The sequence below is a fragment of the Amblyraja radiata genome, chromosome 25 (assembly GCF_010909765.2).
Source record: "Amblyraja radiata isolate CabotCenter1 chromosome 25, sAmbRad1.1.pri, whole genome shotgun sequence".
Taxonomy (NCBI): Eukaryota; Metazoa; Chordata; class Chondrichthyes; order Rajiformes; family Rajidae; genus Amblyraja; species Amblyraja radiata.
The window spans coordinates 24,271,729-24,286,640 of NC_045980.1; the positions used below are offsets into that span (position 1 = coordinate 24,271,729).

At 46.5% G+C, this 14,912-nt stretch overlaps 1 protein-coding gene across 1 annotated transcript in view; it reads left to right on the plus strand.

The window, feature by feature from the left end:
• Nucleotides 1–2,443: 2,443 nt before the first annotated feature.
• LOC116987445 (sodium/glucose cotransporter 1-like) overlaps nucleotides 2,444–14,912 on the plus strand; it is a 32,700-nt gene continuing 20,231 nt past the window's right edge. The window contains 5 exon segments of the mRNA XM_033043501.1: nucleotides 2,444–2,698; nucleotides 7,299–7,370; nucleotides 9,110–9,214; nucleotides 10,944–11,003; nucleotides 11,113–11,217. Coding sequence (XP_032899392.1) covers nucleotides 2,567–2,698; nucleotides 7,299–7,370; nucleotides 9,110–9,214; nucleotides 10,944–11,003; nucleotides 11,113–11,217 — 474 coding nt within the window. The 5' untranslated portion in view covers nucleotides 2,444–2,566.

The following is a 14,912-nucleotide window of genomic DNA, read 5'->3' on the forward strand; positions in this document are numbered from 1 at the left end:
TCTCACTGTTGCCCTGCAGACTATCTGTACCTGGGGTCAAGACAGGCCAGCTGTTGAAGAACCACTGCTGAGGAGAGGCAGCTGGAGCTAGAACCAAACTCTCCACCATTGACACCATCAACACTTCACATTGCCTTGAAGCCAAAGCAGCCAACATAACCAAGGACCTTCCCCACCCCAGTCATTCCTCCTTCTCCCTGCTCACTTTGGTCTGAAGGTACAGGTACCACCAGCCTCAGGAACAGCCTCTTCCATTAAGCTTGCACATCTGTTGTGCTGCTGCAAGTAAGAATTGCATTATTTCGGTTCAGGACATATGACAATAAAACACTTTTGACTTAACTCTTCACACTTGTTATCAGGTTCCTGTATGCTCTTTCTATAAGCTAGGGGACAGTCCCAATTCTCCGCCCTACATCATTGTGGACATTTGATGTTTTCTCTGGAACTGGTACAATACAATGTTGAGAAACTATATTCTGCACTCTGGTATCTTTCTCTTTGCTCTTTCCTTTGTACATGAGTATGATGATTGTATTTATGTGTAGTATTATCTGATATGGTTGCCTAGCATACAAACAAAAGCTTTTCACTGTACCTCGGTACACGTGACAATAACAAATTCTAAACCCAAACCCAGAGCTCTGTAAATTCCCACAACTCAGCCCAGTGAGTGCCCTGTATCCTGCCTTGTCAGATGGCCATAATAAACTAGTGGGAGAGTCTAGGACCAGAATAAAAGGACGTACCTTCAGAAAGGAAATGAGAATGAATGTCTTTAGTCAGAGGGTGGCGAATCTGTGGAATTCATTGCCACAGACGGCTGTGGAGGCCAAATCAATGGATATTTTTAAGGCGGAGATTGACAGATTTTTGATTAGTAAAGGGCCTGTCCCACTTGGCCATCATTTGCATGTCGCTCAGATGGCGTGCGAAGATTTTGTACATCACAAAATCCTGCGACGCCACGCGCGGCCGCGCGTCCCTGCCTATGGCATCGCGCACCATGCGTGCATCACGTGCGTGTCACGACGCGCATGTCGTGTGTCGTGAAGCGTAAATGATGTAGCGTAAATTATACGCAAATGACGGCCAAGTGGGACAGGCCCTTAAGGGTGTCGAGGGTTATGGGGAGAAGGCAGGAAATAGCGGTTGTGAGGGAAAGATAGCTCAGCCATGATTAAATGGCGGAGTTGACTTGATGGGCCGAATGGCCTGATTCTGCTCCGAGAACAGAGCTTCCACTGCTTCATAACCAGTGAAGGACATCTTGAAGTGTTGGCCTGCCATCACCCCCTCCCTTTGAATGTTAAGCTGAGCGGATACTCCACAGTCGGCTTGGAAACAGGCTAAAGTTGGAGGAAGGCTGACCCATTGTCTGCACAACACACTGAATGTACTAAAGACAACAGTTGATGTAAACAGCAAATGTAGCAGACTCCATGAAGGAAACTGTACCCCCTTGATTCTAAGATTATTTTCATTAGACATACATTAAGTACAGGATAGTTACATGTGAAGTGTGTTTTATTTGAGGATCAGGCATGATTGATAGTGGATTGAGTCAATTATTTGTCATGATGTGAAGCTGAAGTTGGTAGAGGAGCCACTAAGGGGATTGGCTGTCGATCGGCTGATGTGAACAGTATTGATGGATTCAACCATATTCATTGGTTCAGCCCACGTCATTCCATCTTTAACTTTTATTTTTTTGCTGAAGCATCATCATGAATCAATATCTACTTATACTAACAGCACTAAATCAATCAAGACATAAATAAAACAGGGTTCAAGGTGTGATAACACCTCGTATCTTTTTGCTAGGAAGATGTCTCCATTAACTGGGCAAAGGGTAAATGTAAAGTCTGAGATTTCGGCAGCAGCAGAAGTTTGAGTTTACGCAACTCTGCCAAGAGGGGACATCACACGATGTTTCACAGCAATGTTATCAGGTGAGAAAATCAAATCGGAGATTGGAGAATAAATGATGCTGATAAATAATTTTGCCCGAGTTGTTAAACTCTGTGTCCAACAGGACATTTGCTCTGGGAAGTGGCATGGATTGGAATGGCCCTAAAGGGCTGTGCTGCCCTGCCCCTGGCCAAGTGTCCCCCACACTACAGCTGTTAGACCCCCTCACCCCTCCACCTCCTCTCCCTCACCCCAGTTGTTCTGCCCTTCTCCTCTCCATCTGCGCTCCCTGGCCAGCTGTGCTGTACTCTCCCCAGCTGTACTTCCAGCTGTTCAACCCATAACCCCTCCAGCTGTGCTGTCCTCCCTCCCCTCCCCTCCCCGCCCCACCACACACAGCCTGGATGAAGCGCTTTAGTCTGAGTGCCCAGTGCCCAGTGCCCGGGGCGGGCAGCGAGTTGGTGAACGTGGCCGCTCAGCTCCAGCTCCAGCTCCAGCTCACTCTCTACGGGAATGCGTGATACAGATCCGCCCGCTTCCGGGTTTTATCATTAACAGTAAATCGGGAAGACCACACCTGCCAAGGTATAAAGCGCAGCCCTGGAGCCTCCCTCCTCTACCAGGCACTGGTGGCAGCGAGCACAGCGAAGCGGCCATGGACATCAGCACCGTCTCTGCATCGCCCGGCCCCGTCCCAACACCCGACGGCTCGGTGGTCGTCAACAATGCAGCCGACATCTCGGTCATTGTCATCTACTTCTTGGTGGTCCTGGCTGTGGGCGTCTGGGTGAGTCTGGAGCACAACACCACACACTTTAGCAACGGCTCTTAAACTTTCCTCTATAAAGTTTGTCGAGTTTTCGAGCACGGTCCAAAACTATTTCATGTGGATGGGAAACTTTACCTCAGTGACCCATTGCACGATCAAACTTGTGATTACACTGTTGCCATCCAGCGCGACTAAATGTATTGATTTTGTTCTTGTTTGTCTTCCTGATGCTTGGTATCCCAGATATACGTGAGTCCAGGACAACTTGTTGGCACTGCCTTTGTCTGATTGTTTTAAAAACTGAAAACTTTTGCAGGCGACTTCTTGAAGGGCAGAGGCAGATACATAGCCTGCTGGAGTAGATCCATCCTTTAGGAGTCTCCTCTTCTCTCCTCACCTCCCAGGGCACCTTTTGAAACGGCAGCGTGACAAATGACGGCAGTAAATAAGAGGAGGCAAGATGAAAGGATTTGTGTTCAATTACACATCAGGTGCAGAATGAGAAGGAAAGATGGATGGAATAAGGTGGTGGGAAGGGGATGGCAATATAATGTATAACATCTGAGATTTATCAAAGTTCCTGTTGAAATTCAAACCTGACCCATTGGAACATCACCCTTCTTCATTCCCTCTCCTCCAGATCCCTCCTCTTTAAACAAGTCTCTTGTCACCATCCGTAAGAAGGAACTGCAGATGTTGGTTTACACCGAAGATAGACACGAAATTCTGGAGGAACTCTGCGGGTCAGGCAGCATTTCTGGAGAAAAAGAATAGGTGACCTTTCGAGTCGAGACCATTCTTCAGTCTCGACCCGAAACGTCACCTATTCCTTTTCTCCAAAGATGCTGCCTGACCCACTGAGTTGCTCCAGATGTTTGTGTTGCCTGGGTTTCAGCACCTAAGGTACAGAGAAAGTTTGAACTAGATAGGCCTTTATTCTTTGGAACGCAGAAGGTTAAGGGGGGACCTGATGGAGGTCTTTAAAATTATGAGAGGGATGGACAGAGTTGATGTGGTTAAGCTTTTTCCATTGTGAGTAGGGAAGATTCCAACAAGAGGACATGATTTGAGAATTAAGGGACAAAAGTTTAGGGATAACACGAGGGGGAACTTCTTTACTCAGAGAGTGGTAGCGGTGTGAAATGAGCTTCCAGTGGAGGGGGTGGAGGCAGGTTCGATTTTAACATTTAAAAATAAATTGGATAGGTATATGGACGGGAAAGGAATGGAGGGTTATGGTCCGAGTGCAGGTAGATGGGACTAGATGAGAGCAAGTGTTCGGCACGGACTAGAAGGTCCGAGATGGCCTGTTTCCGTGCTGTAATTGTTATATGGTTGTGTCTATATTCTGGTCATCATCTCCTGCCTCAGCCTCCAGTTTGACCCTGTTGCACGCTGCTGTGTTTGCCTGGGTTGTGCAGGTCGCTGTTGGCCAGTTGAATTAGTCTTCTCCCTCGTCCCCATAGATGGAGTCTCCTTGAGATGGGATCTGAGGGGAAGGGTGGGGAAAGTTGGTGTTTTTTAGGAAAAGGAGGCGTTAAGAGTTAAACGACCTCATGGGAAGACAGATGGCAGCAGAATTCACGGGTGGATTTGAACAAGATCTGGATAAATGTGTGAGAGAAATGTTTTGTAATGGGAAAGGGCAGGTGATAGGCAAAATGGGCCGCTGGGCTCCCCTCAGGCTAAGTGAGAATCCTCAGACAAATTTGCATTTTCTTAACTAAGATCACAGCAAAAGTTAAGTCATGAGTATTTAATGGTCACATGTACTGAGAAAGGAACAATGACATTCTTACTAGTTGCAGCTTTACCGACATATTAATACAACAACACAATTAAATGTATACAATAATACAATAAATTATCAGTAGTACCAGGTAACTAGACTAATTTTTTTAGTTTAGTTAAAATTCACTAGTTCCAGACCGAGAGTCTGAAGAGGGTCTCGACCCCAATCATCACCCATTCTCTCCAGAGATGCTGCCTGTCCCTCTGAGTTACTCCAGCATTTTGTGTCTATCTTCACCCATCCATGTGCTTGTCATCAGATGTTGGGAAGGGAATTCCAGCATTTCAACCTTAGCATTGATAAAGTGTGCAATGTATTTCCAAGGTCTGGACAGTGTGTGACGTGAGGAGGAGCTGAGGGTGGTGACCACTCTCCTTGCCCCACAGATTTTCCGACGGCCTTCTCGATCATCCTTTTGGACTTTATTTAACTTTGAGATTCCATGGAGTAAGATGGAGGAATAGGAACTTGTTCCAGTGCATTAGGAAATCAGTTAATGATTTTACGAGAGAAATAAACATGATGAGCCTTGCATTAAGAAGTTAGCCATTAGCATTCCCCAGCCCAATTTGGCTGTTCATTAAAAGTTTTGTCACTACTATGGTCTATAGTAATGATGCAATATTAAATCTAACCTCTTATAATTATCACAACACTTCCTCAGGTTTGGATGAATTCAAGGGTTCTTTGCAATTTTTTTCTTAGTTCTCTCCCTGATGTTGTGGTGCACACTTGTCAAGAATCATCGGTGGCCGATTGTCCATGTAGTGGCCTGGCCCAAGATCACCCATCAGGACCCTTGCTGCATACATCAGGCAGGGGCACTGGATGGCCATCACCTTCAACCCCCCTCCCCCCCGCCGACCCTGAAGCCAGCAGTTCTGACCTCACAGAGTCTCAACCTTGGGGGATAGAACTTGATGAGTTGGGCTGAAGGGCCTGTATCTGTGCTGTGTGACTCCATGGTTACTAGAGGGCATAATTCTAAGGTCAGAGGGTGAGAGTTTAAAGTGGAGGCGCAGGACAAGATTGTTACACGGAGAGTGGTGGGTGCCCGCAACGTGCGGCCTGGGTTGGTGGAGGAAGTAGATACGTCAGTGACAGCTTAAGAGGTTTTCATATAGGCACATGGATATACAGGGAGTAGAGGGATATGGATCACGTGCAGTTAAAGAAGATTAGTTTAAGTTGGCATCACGTTAGGCACAGATATTGTGGGCCACAGGAGCCTGTTCCTGTGTTGTACTGCTCTATGTTCCAAGTATCTACCTCTGGTTTAACGATGTTCAAAGTTGCTGCTCCCACCCCTCTTCTACACCCTCCACGTCCTTCCTCCATTGGGGCTGATTGGAAAGCAGGCTCTTTGACCATTCTTTTTTTAAAAATATTTTTATTAGAAGCAAACATATTATGGTAAAGTATAGTTACATATTATAGTAAAAAAAAATTTTCATATACATTAATCATACATTATTAAAAATTTTCAATTGTCGATTAATTCTGCTTCTAGTGTTTTTTTATGTAGATAGAAAGAGAGAGAAAGAGAAAAAAAAGAATTACAAATATCAAAAAAGAGAAAAGGTGGAATGAATTACTTATAATACGTCATTGGAGATAAGTTCGTAGATTATTTGACGATTCTTGACTGGCAGTTTTAAGAGGTCTTATTTCCCCGTCCCAATCAAATCCAGCATGGAAATTATTTTTCTCAAACTTTTTAAAGAACCAAGTTGATTTTCCACAACAAAGTCCTGCCTTAGCATCACGAGGCTGCATCCTCAGGATGTTCAGGAGTGAGTGACTGTTGTACAAGGAGGGTTCTTGTGTCTCGGAATCCCAGTCCATTTAGAGATACAGAATGGAAACAGGCCATTCAGCCCACTGAGTCCATGCTGACCCGTAGTTCTATGTTACTTTTGCATACTGCACCCGAGGGGCAATTTACAAAGCTAATTAACCTATAAACCTGCGGGTCTTTGGAGTGGGGAGGAAACCGGATCACCCGGAGAAAACCTGCATGTTCACAGGCAGAGCGCACAAACTCCGTAAAGACATCACCCATAGTCAGGATTGAACCCGGGTCTCTGGCGCTGTGAGGTAGCGGCTCTGGCGCTGCACACATGTGCCCCCACTCTGCACCACTCTCCCTCCAATCCCTGCATGTCCGTCTCTAACTCTGCACTCCAACAGTGTGAATGTGACAGAATTTGGTCACCTTCCCAATGCATCGGCAGGCAGTTGCAACGAGTTGCAGGTCAGCAGAAATGTTGGGGGAGATTGGGGAGATCGCCATGATAGATGAATGGAGCGGGTGAGTGGATGGACCCTGGCAACAAGACGTAGGGTCTGTATTGTTAGTGGCAGCAAAGAGGACAAGAGTGTGGTTGGAGGTTGCTGGGCAGGAGATCAGAGGACCAGGGGAGTTTGAGGAATGGGAGTGACTTGTGGGGGTGCAGGGTTGGTGAAGGCTGGTTTCACATTTGCCCACAGCTCCCTCCCATGTTGAACTGCAGGGGTTAGTCCGGAGGCACAGCCAACCACTGGAACACCCTGGAAAGATTTAACCAAAAATAATTTATTAAATTCTTTACAATAATAGGTACAGTATGAAATTAATCAAAACTAAACCCACCACCATACTACAAGTCAAACAAATATTCTTCAATACTAAATATACAACTAACCCTGGACAGTGTAGTCCAGGATGTCAAACCACTGAAGTTTCCTCAATGTTAAATCAATGTTGTGTAAAAAAACCCCACAAAGTGATGCAACTTGTGGACAAGAGCGCTTGACACTAAGTCACACGTGTTCCTGCTTCCACAGGCGATGGTGCAGAGTAACCGAGGCACGGTTGGAGGCTTCTTCCTTGCGGGCAGGAGCATGAGTTGGTGGCCGGTAAGTAGACCTCGACTGAAAGCCTTACAGGCTTGTGACGGCAGAGGGGTGTGTGATCACCGTGGGAGGGAGGAAGGGAGGCTTTGAACCCACTGTCAGAGTGAGAGAGTGTTATCATCGAGAGGGAGAGGCCGTAATATTACAAGGGGGAGTGAGAGGAATGATACATTGGAATGATGGCGTTACGAGAAGCAGAAGGAGTGGTGTTACAGGACAGAGGAGGGTCGGCTGTGGATCTCGCGATGACAACAGTTTTGATGGATCAGCAATCTTCTCATTAATTCAGCCAATGTCATCAGATTGTGAAGATGTCGTTTTACACGAAGCTTCACCATTAATCAATACTTGTGCATATATTTTGTAAACAACACAATCAATTAATACATAGATGTGATAGGCCTGTGATAAGGCCTTGCATCATTTGTGGAGAAGGACTTTCAATTAACTGGGCATAGGTCCAATGTAAACTCTGAGATTTCAACAACAGCAAAAGTTTGAGTTTACGCAACACTGCAAAGTGGGAACATCACACTATGTTTCACAGCAACGTTATCAGATGCAAACCAGAAATACCAACATCAGAGGTGGTGAGTAAATCCGTGGTCAAGGAGCTGAAGCCTGAGGGGACCGTGGAGAGGAAGGGCATCATGGTGGTGCAGCAGTAGAGTTGCCGCCTCACAGCGCCAGAGACCCAGGTTCGATCCTAACTACGGGTGCTGTCTGTAGGGTGTTTGTATAATCTCCCCGTGACCTGCGTGGGTTCTTTTCCTTCTGCTCTGGTTTCCACCTGCATTCCAAAGACGTACAGGTTTGTGGGTTAATTGGCTTCGGTAAACTTGTCCACTGTCGCTAGAGTGCCTAGGATAGTGTTAGTGACAGGGATCACTGGTGGGCCTGTATTGCGTGTTGTATCGCTAAACTAAATGACCTCCCCCACTGTCTGGTATAGCTGCTGCCTCACAGCGTCAGAGACCTGGGTTTGATCCTAATCTCAGGTGCTGTCTGGATGCAGTTTGCACCTTCTCCCTGTGACCGCGTGGGTTTCTTCCAGGTGCACCTGATTATTGGCCTCTAACCTTCCCCATGTGTGTCGGGAATGGATGAGAACGTGGGACAACTTAGAACTGGTGTACACGGTTGATTGATGGTTGGCGAATGGGCAGAATGGACTCAATGGGCTGAAAGGCCTGTTTTCATGTTGTTAGATTTGATTTCTATGAATCAATCAAACCTTCGCACCATCGGCTGTGTTTGCACCATTCGCACAAGTCTAAAAAGAGGCTTAGTTAGGATAGAAAACGTATTCTCCCCACCGCAGGGGAAGCTCAAACTGGAGTGCTCGGGTTCAAGATGCGAGGGAGTTCAAAGCGGATCTGCAGAGAAAGGTTTTCACCCAGAGGATGGTGAATATCTGGAACTAGCAGCCAGAGGAGGCAGTAGAAGCAGATCCAATGACAAAATGTCAAAGGTGTTTGGACAGGTCCATGGATCGGGAAGGTGTACAAGTTTAGGAGCATAATGTGGACAAATGGGGTTAGTGTAGATTAGCATCAAGGTCAGCATGGACGAGATGGATTGAAGAACCAACTTCTGAGCCCAACAGCTCGATGACTCTATGTAAGTGGGCCTGGGTGCAAGGTGGGGTCTCAGTGGGTAGTGGAGAGGGCTGGGCAGGTCTCCTCTCCTTGCTCCCATGCCTTGTGCTGCACTGTCCTAACACTGTTTTATTTCTCCTTCAGATCGGGGCCTCTCTGTTTGCCAGCAACATCGGCAGTGGGCACTTCGTGGGCCTGGCTGGGAACGGTGCCGCGGGGGGATTAGCCACCGGCGGATTTGAATGGAACGTACGTGCGCGCCACGTGTCCCCTGCTGAGGACAGCCGTGGGAAGTTGCAGGAACAATGTTCCCCATGTTGGGGAGTCCAGAACCAGGGGGGGGTCACAGTTTAAGAATAAGGGATAGGCCATTTAGGACTGAGATGAGGAAAAACATTTTCACCCAGTGAGTTGTGAATCTGTGGAATTCTCTGCCACAGAAGGCAGTGGAGGCCAATTCACTGGATGTTTTCCAGAGAGAGTTATGGCCCTGTCCCACGGTACGAGTTCATTCCAAGAGCTCTCCCGAGTTTAAAAAAAATCAAACTCGTGGTAAGCATGGAGAATGAACGTAGCGGGTACGTCAGAGCTCGGGGACGTCTCTTAGCGGCTCATAACGCTAACGGCAGGTACTCGGGAAGACTCGCTAACGGCATGTAAGCTCGGGATGATTCGTGAAGATTTTTCAACATGTTGAAAAATGTCTACGAGAGCCCCGGGTACCGACAAGCGGCCATTGCCGTAAATCTCCGAGTTCGAATCAGGGCAAACTCAGGAGAGCTCTTGGAATGAACTCGTACCGTGGGACAGGGCCATGAGATTTAGCTCTTGGGAATAACGGAATCAAGGGATATGGGTAGAAAGCAGTGTACTGATTTTGGATGATCAGCCATGATCATATTGAATGGCGGTGCTGGCTCGAAGGGCTGAATTGCCTACTCCTATTTTCCATGTTTTTATGTTTAGTCGGATTACACTGGTCCACCGGCAGAGCTGACTGATGCTTCAATGTCTAATTGCTAGGCACTAAATTATCACGTGCAAGTAAGAACTGCAGATGCTGGTTTAAATCAAAGGTGGACACACAATCACAATCATAATCCACAATAATACTTTATTAGCCAAGTATGTTTTGCAACATGCGAGGAATTCCATTTGCCAAGTCAGTCAAACAAATAAAAATCAACAGAACACACAAAACACATTTTAACATAAACAGGCGGTGTCTGCGGAAGGCACACAGCATCATCAAGGACCACAGCCACCCAGCACGCAGACTGTTCCCCTTGTTACCGTCAGGCAGACGATACAGGAGCATGGCCGCACGTACCACCAGACTTAAGAACAGTTTTTACCATCTGGCCATCAAGCTTTTTACCATCTGGCCATGAACTCATAAACATATTATATATGTTGATTATTTTATTAATTATTGTCTTTTACCTACCAATGTCACTTTTATCTTATCTTATTTTATCTTATTTTTATCCTTGTAATGTCATTGCTGAGGTGACCTGCTGTCTTGTCAAACACATTTCATTGTACCATTGACCCTGTGTTAACCTACACATGACAAATAAAACTGAACTGAACATTCACAGTGACTCCTCCACATTCCTCACTGTGATGGAAGGCAAAAGAAAGTTCAATCTCTTCCCTTTGCTCTCCCTCGGTCGGGGGCCTCGAACCCTCCATTGACGGGACGATCTTGACTCCCATAGCCGGCGGACCCACTGCATCAACACGAAACGTCACCCATTCCTTCTGTCCATAGATGCTGCCTGCCCTGCTGAGTTACTCCAGCATTTTGCGTCCATCTTCGGTTTAAACTAGCATCTGCAGTTCCTTCGTGCAACAAAAGTGATTGAAGTGCTTTTTGTCAAAGCCGTGAGATTTCTCTCAGTCCTCGTCATTAATATAATTTGCTGGGATTACTTTGTGATGAAATCCTAACTTTTTGCTGCTATTAACCCAACAGGCATTGGTCATTGTCATTATCCTGGGATGGCTATTTGTACCCATCTACATCAGAGCTGGTGTAAGTAGCACTTTGATCCATGGTCCCCGTGCTTGCTGGCCGAGGATCGCCGTCCACCCGTCCTTTCCCGGGTTTGGGACCCGACCCTGACCGTCTTCTTTCCCTCCAGGTTGTGACAATGCCGGAATACCTGAAGAAACGATTCGGAGGCAACCGGATCAGGATTTACCTGTCTGTCCTCTCCCTCTTCCTCTACATATTTACCAAGATATCGGTAAGTTAGCACCGGCCCTGAGCACCAACTCAGCTACTTTGTCCAGTCCCGGTGTTCACGAGCAAGGCCCCACCTTCAAATAAGGGTTCCACGATGGCGCAGCAGTTAGTGCGGCTACCTCACAGCCCCAGGTTCAATCCTAACCTCCGGTGCTGTTCTTGTGGAGTTTGCACATTCTCTCTGTGACCACATGGCTTTCCCCCTCCACTTCTCTGGTTTCCTCCCCACATCCCAAGGACGTTAATTAGCTCCTGTAACTGACCCTGGAGTGTAGGACAATGACAAAGGAATGGTGGGCAGGTGTGAGGAATATACGTTGTAGGGAGAGGGGCAATGGGGCAGATGGGGATGATATTGATGGGTTGAGAGGGAAGGATGGATCAGCCTTGAATGAATAGCGGATGGGCCGAATGGCCTAATTCTGCTCCTACACTATGAACATATGAGTCACAGCCTGATGGGCCGAATGGCCTTATCTGTGTTGTTCTAAAGTAAGAAATATCTCTAAAATGCACTAACCCTCTAATACAACTCCAATGTGGAATACAACTCCAATATGTATAACCTCCCGTTATGATTGAACCCTTGGAGTCCAGGGATCGTTCTGGTAATCTGATACTGCAAAGACAATGTATCTTTGGTGAGGTTGGTGCCTACCGCTGCTCACACTGCTCTATGTATGTCCAGCCAGGGCTTTGCCCAGCTGGAGTGGAACTGTTTACCACTTCTGCCCCATTCACTGTTTACAATATTAGTCAGGCTAAAGGTCAGCTCCATTAGCTTATAGTGACTTCCTACTTTCGTGTGAGGTGCAGTGTACAGGTTCTGGTCGTCCTATAGGAAGGATGTGATTGCACTGGTTAGGGTGCAGAATCGCCAGTACGTTGCCTGAGATGGAACCTTTCAGTTACGAGGAGAGACTGGAGACACTTGTAGACGAGGTGTCTGAGGGGGTGACCTGACACAACAAGATAGGGTGGAGAGAAGTAAATGTTTCCGCACGGCAAAGAATTAGAAGGCATAGGTTTGGTGGGAGATCCAAGGAAGAGCTTATTCACTCAGAGGGTGGCTACAATCGAACATTTAAGAAGTATCCAGAAATGCCTGGGCAAGAAGGCTATGGAGCAAGTGCTGGTAAATGAGATTAGTATAGAAGGGTCAGCATGGACATGGTGGGGCAAAGGACCTGCTTCCTTGCTGTATGACTTTATGGCTCCATCTGACTTTTTACACAGAGAGTAGGGGATGTATGGAACATACTGCCAGGGGTGGTGGTTGTGGCAGATACAATAGTGGCATTCAAGAGGCGTTTAGATAGGCACATGGATGTGTGGGGAATAGAAACATAGAAACATAGAAATTAGGTGCTGGAGTAGGCCATTCGGCCCTTCGAGCCTGCACCGCCATTCAATATGATCATGGCTGATCATCCAACTCAGTATCCTGTACCTGCCTTCTCTCCATACCCCCTGATCCCTTTAGCCACAAGGGCCACATCTAACTCCCTCTTAAATATAGCCAATGAACTGGCCTCAACTACCTTCTGTGGCAGAGAATTCCAGAGATTCACCACTCTGTGTGAAAAATGTTTTTCTCATCTCGGTCCTAAAAGATCTCCCCCTTATCCTTAAACTGTGACCCCTTGTTCTGGACTTCCCCAACATTGGGAACAATCTTCCTGCATCTAGCCTGTCCAACCGCTTAAGAATTTTTAAAAGTTTCTATAAGATCCCCCCTCAGTCTTCTAAATTCTAGCGTGTACAAGCCGAGTCTATCCAGTCTTTCTTCATATGAAAGTCCTGACATCCCAGGAATCAGTCTGGTGAACCTTCTCTGCACTCCCTCTATGGCAATAATGCCTTTTCTCAGATTAGGAGACCAAAACTATATGCAATACTCCAGGTGTGGTCTCACCAAGACCCTGTACAACTGCAGTAGAACCTCCCTGCTCCCTGCTCCTATACTCAAATCCTTTTGCTATGAGGGATATGGATCATGTGGAGTTGAGATTAGTTTATCTTGGCATTATGTTCATCACAGACATTCCTGTGCTGTACTGTTCATTGTTTCATTATCTATGATTATGGTTTGAAGACTGCTTTACACACAGTGTCTCAATTTGTCTCTCGATACATGACATATAAATATCGACTGCGTACAACACCCTGAGTTACAGGCGAGGTGGAACTGCAGGGTAATTGATCCAACTGCTTTCACAAGTTTTCATTGCCTTCTTTCTAGCTGACACCTAAAATCAAAGGTACACAAAAATGCTGGAGAAACTCAGCGGGTGCAGCAGCATCTATGGAGCGAAGGAAATAGGCAAAGTTTCGGCCCGAAACGTTGCCTATTTCCTTCGCTCCATAGATGCTGCTGCACCCGCTGAGTTTCTCCAGCATTTTTGTGTACCTTTGATTTTCCAGCATCTGCAGTTCCTTCTTAAACACCTATAATAACAGGATGTTATAGCTTCAGTCACTCAGGGCAGTCCCTTAAACCACAGATACTTGTGAACTAGAGCTCAAAGGCCAGGGCCAGGTGTTGCTGTACAATTTCCAAATGGCTGTGAGCCATGGGTGTGTCGGACAGTTAATGATTGTAGGTTAATGAGTTAATGATTGTAGCTCTGGTGCATTCCATCTGCCGGTATAAACACCAAGGGGATCGGACTCCATTTTCACAATCCCTGCACACCATCAGCTGTCTTTGTGTAAATGAAACTACAGGAGGAACATTGTTGTGGTCCATCAACCTCTCTCTGTTCTTGCTGTGCCAACTGCAGTAACAGTTTCCTTGTTCCAGAGCAGTCCCACACCTGTAATTCCCCACACAATACCTTTAAATATTAGAGATTATAATAATAATAATAATAATAAATTTTATTTATGGGCGCCTTTCAAGAGTCTCAAGGACACCTATAGACACGAGATACAGAGTAGAAACAAGCCCTTCGGCCCAACGAGTCCGCACCGACCAGCGACTACACCAGCACTATCCTACACACACTAGGGACAATTAAAAAAATTTTTGTTACCGAAGCCAATTAACCTGCAAACCTGTACTTCTTTGGAGTTTGGGGAAAACCGGAGCACCCGGAGAAAACCCACGTGGTCACAGAGAGTACGTACAAACTCCATACAGACAGCACCCATAGTCGAGATCTAACCCGTGTCTCCGGCGCTGTAAGGCAGCAACTCTGCCGCGGTGCCGTCCACTCACTGACCAGGTCAGGCAATATCTGTGGAGATGGAAACAGAGGTTACATTTCAGGTTAAATACCTTTTCTATAAAGATCCTTCTCCAGTTCTGAAGAAGGATCTTGGAAATTGACTCTGTTCCTCCCTCCACGGATGCTGCTTAACCCATTGAGTATTTTGAGCTTTTTATTTTGGAATTCTTGCAACTGAAGTTCTTTGATTACTAATTAGTTATCACCCTGCAGTGGGAGTCCATTCGGCCCATTGGGTAATTTTTGGCTCCTGGTTACATGGACTTGCCGGTTTGAGTTCTAGGGAGAGGTTGGATAGGCTGGGACTTTTTCTTTGGAGTATAGGAGGCTGAGTGGAGACCTCAACGAGGATCTTAGATTAAATGAATGCTGGTACAGTCTTTTTCCAAATGTAGAAGGTTCTAAAACTAGAGGGCCTTGACAAGTGAGAGGAGAGAGATTTAAGAGGGACCTCAGAGGCAACCTT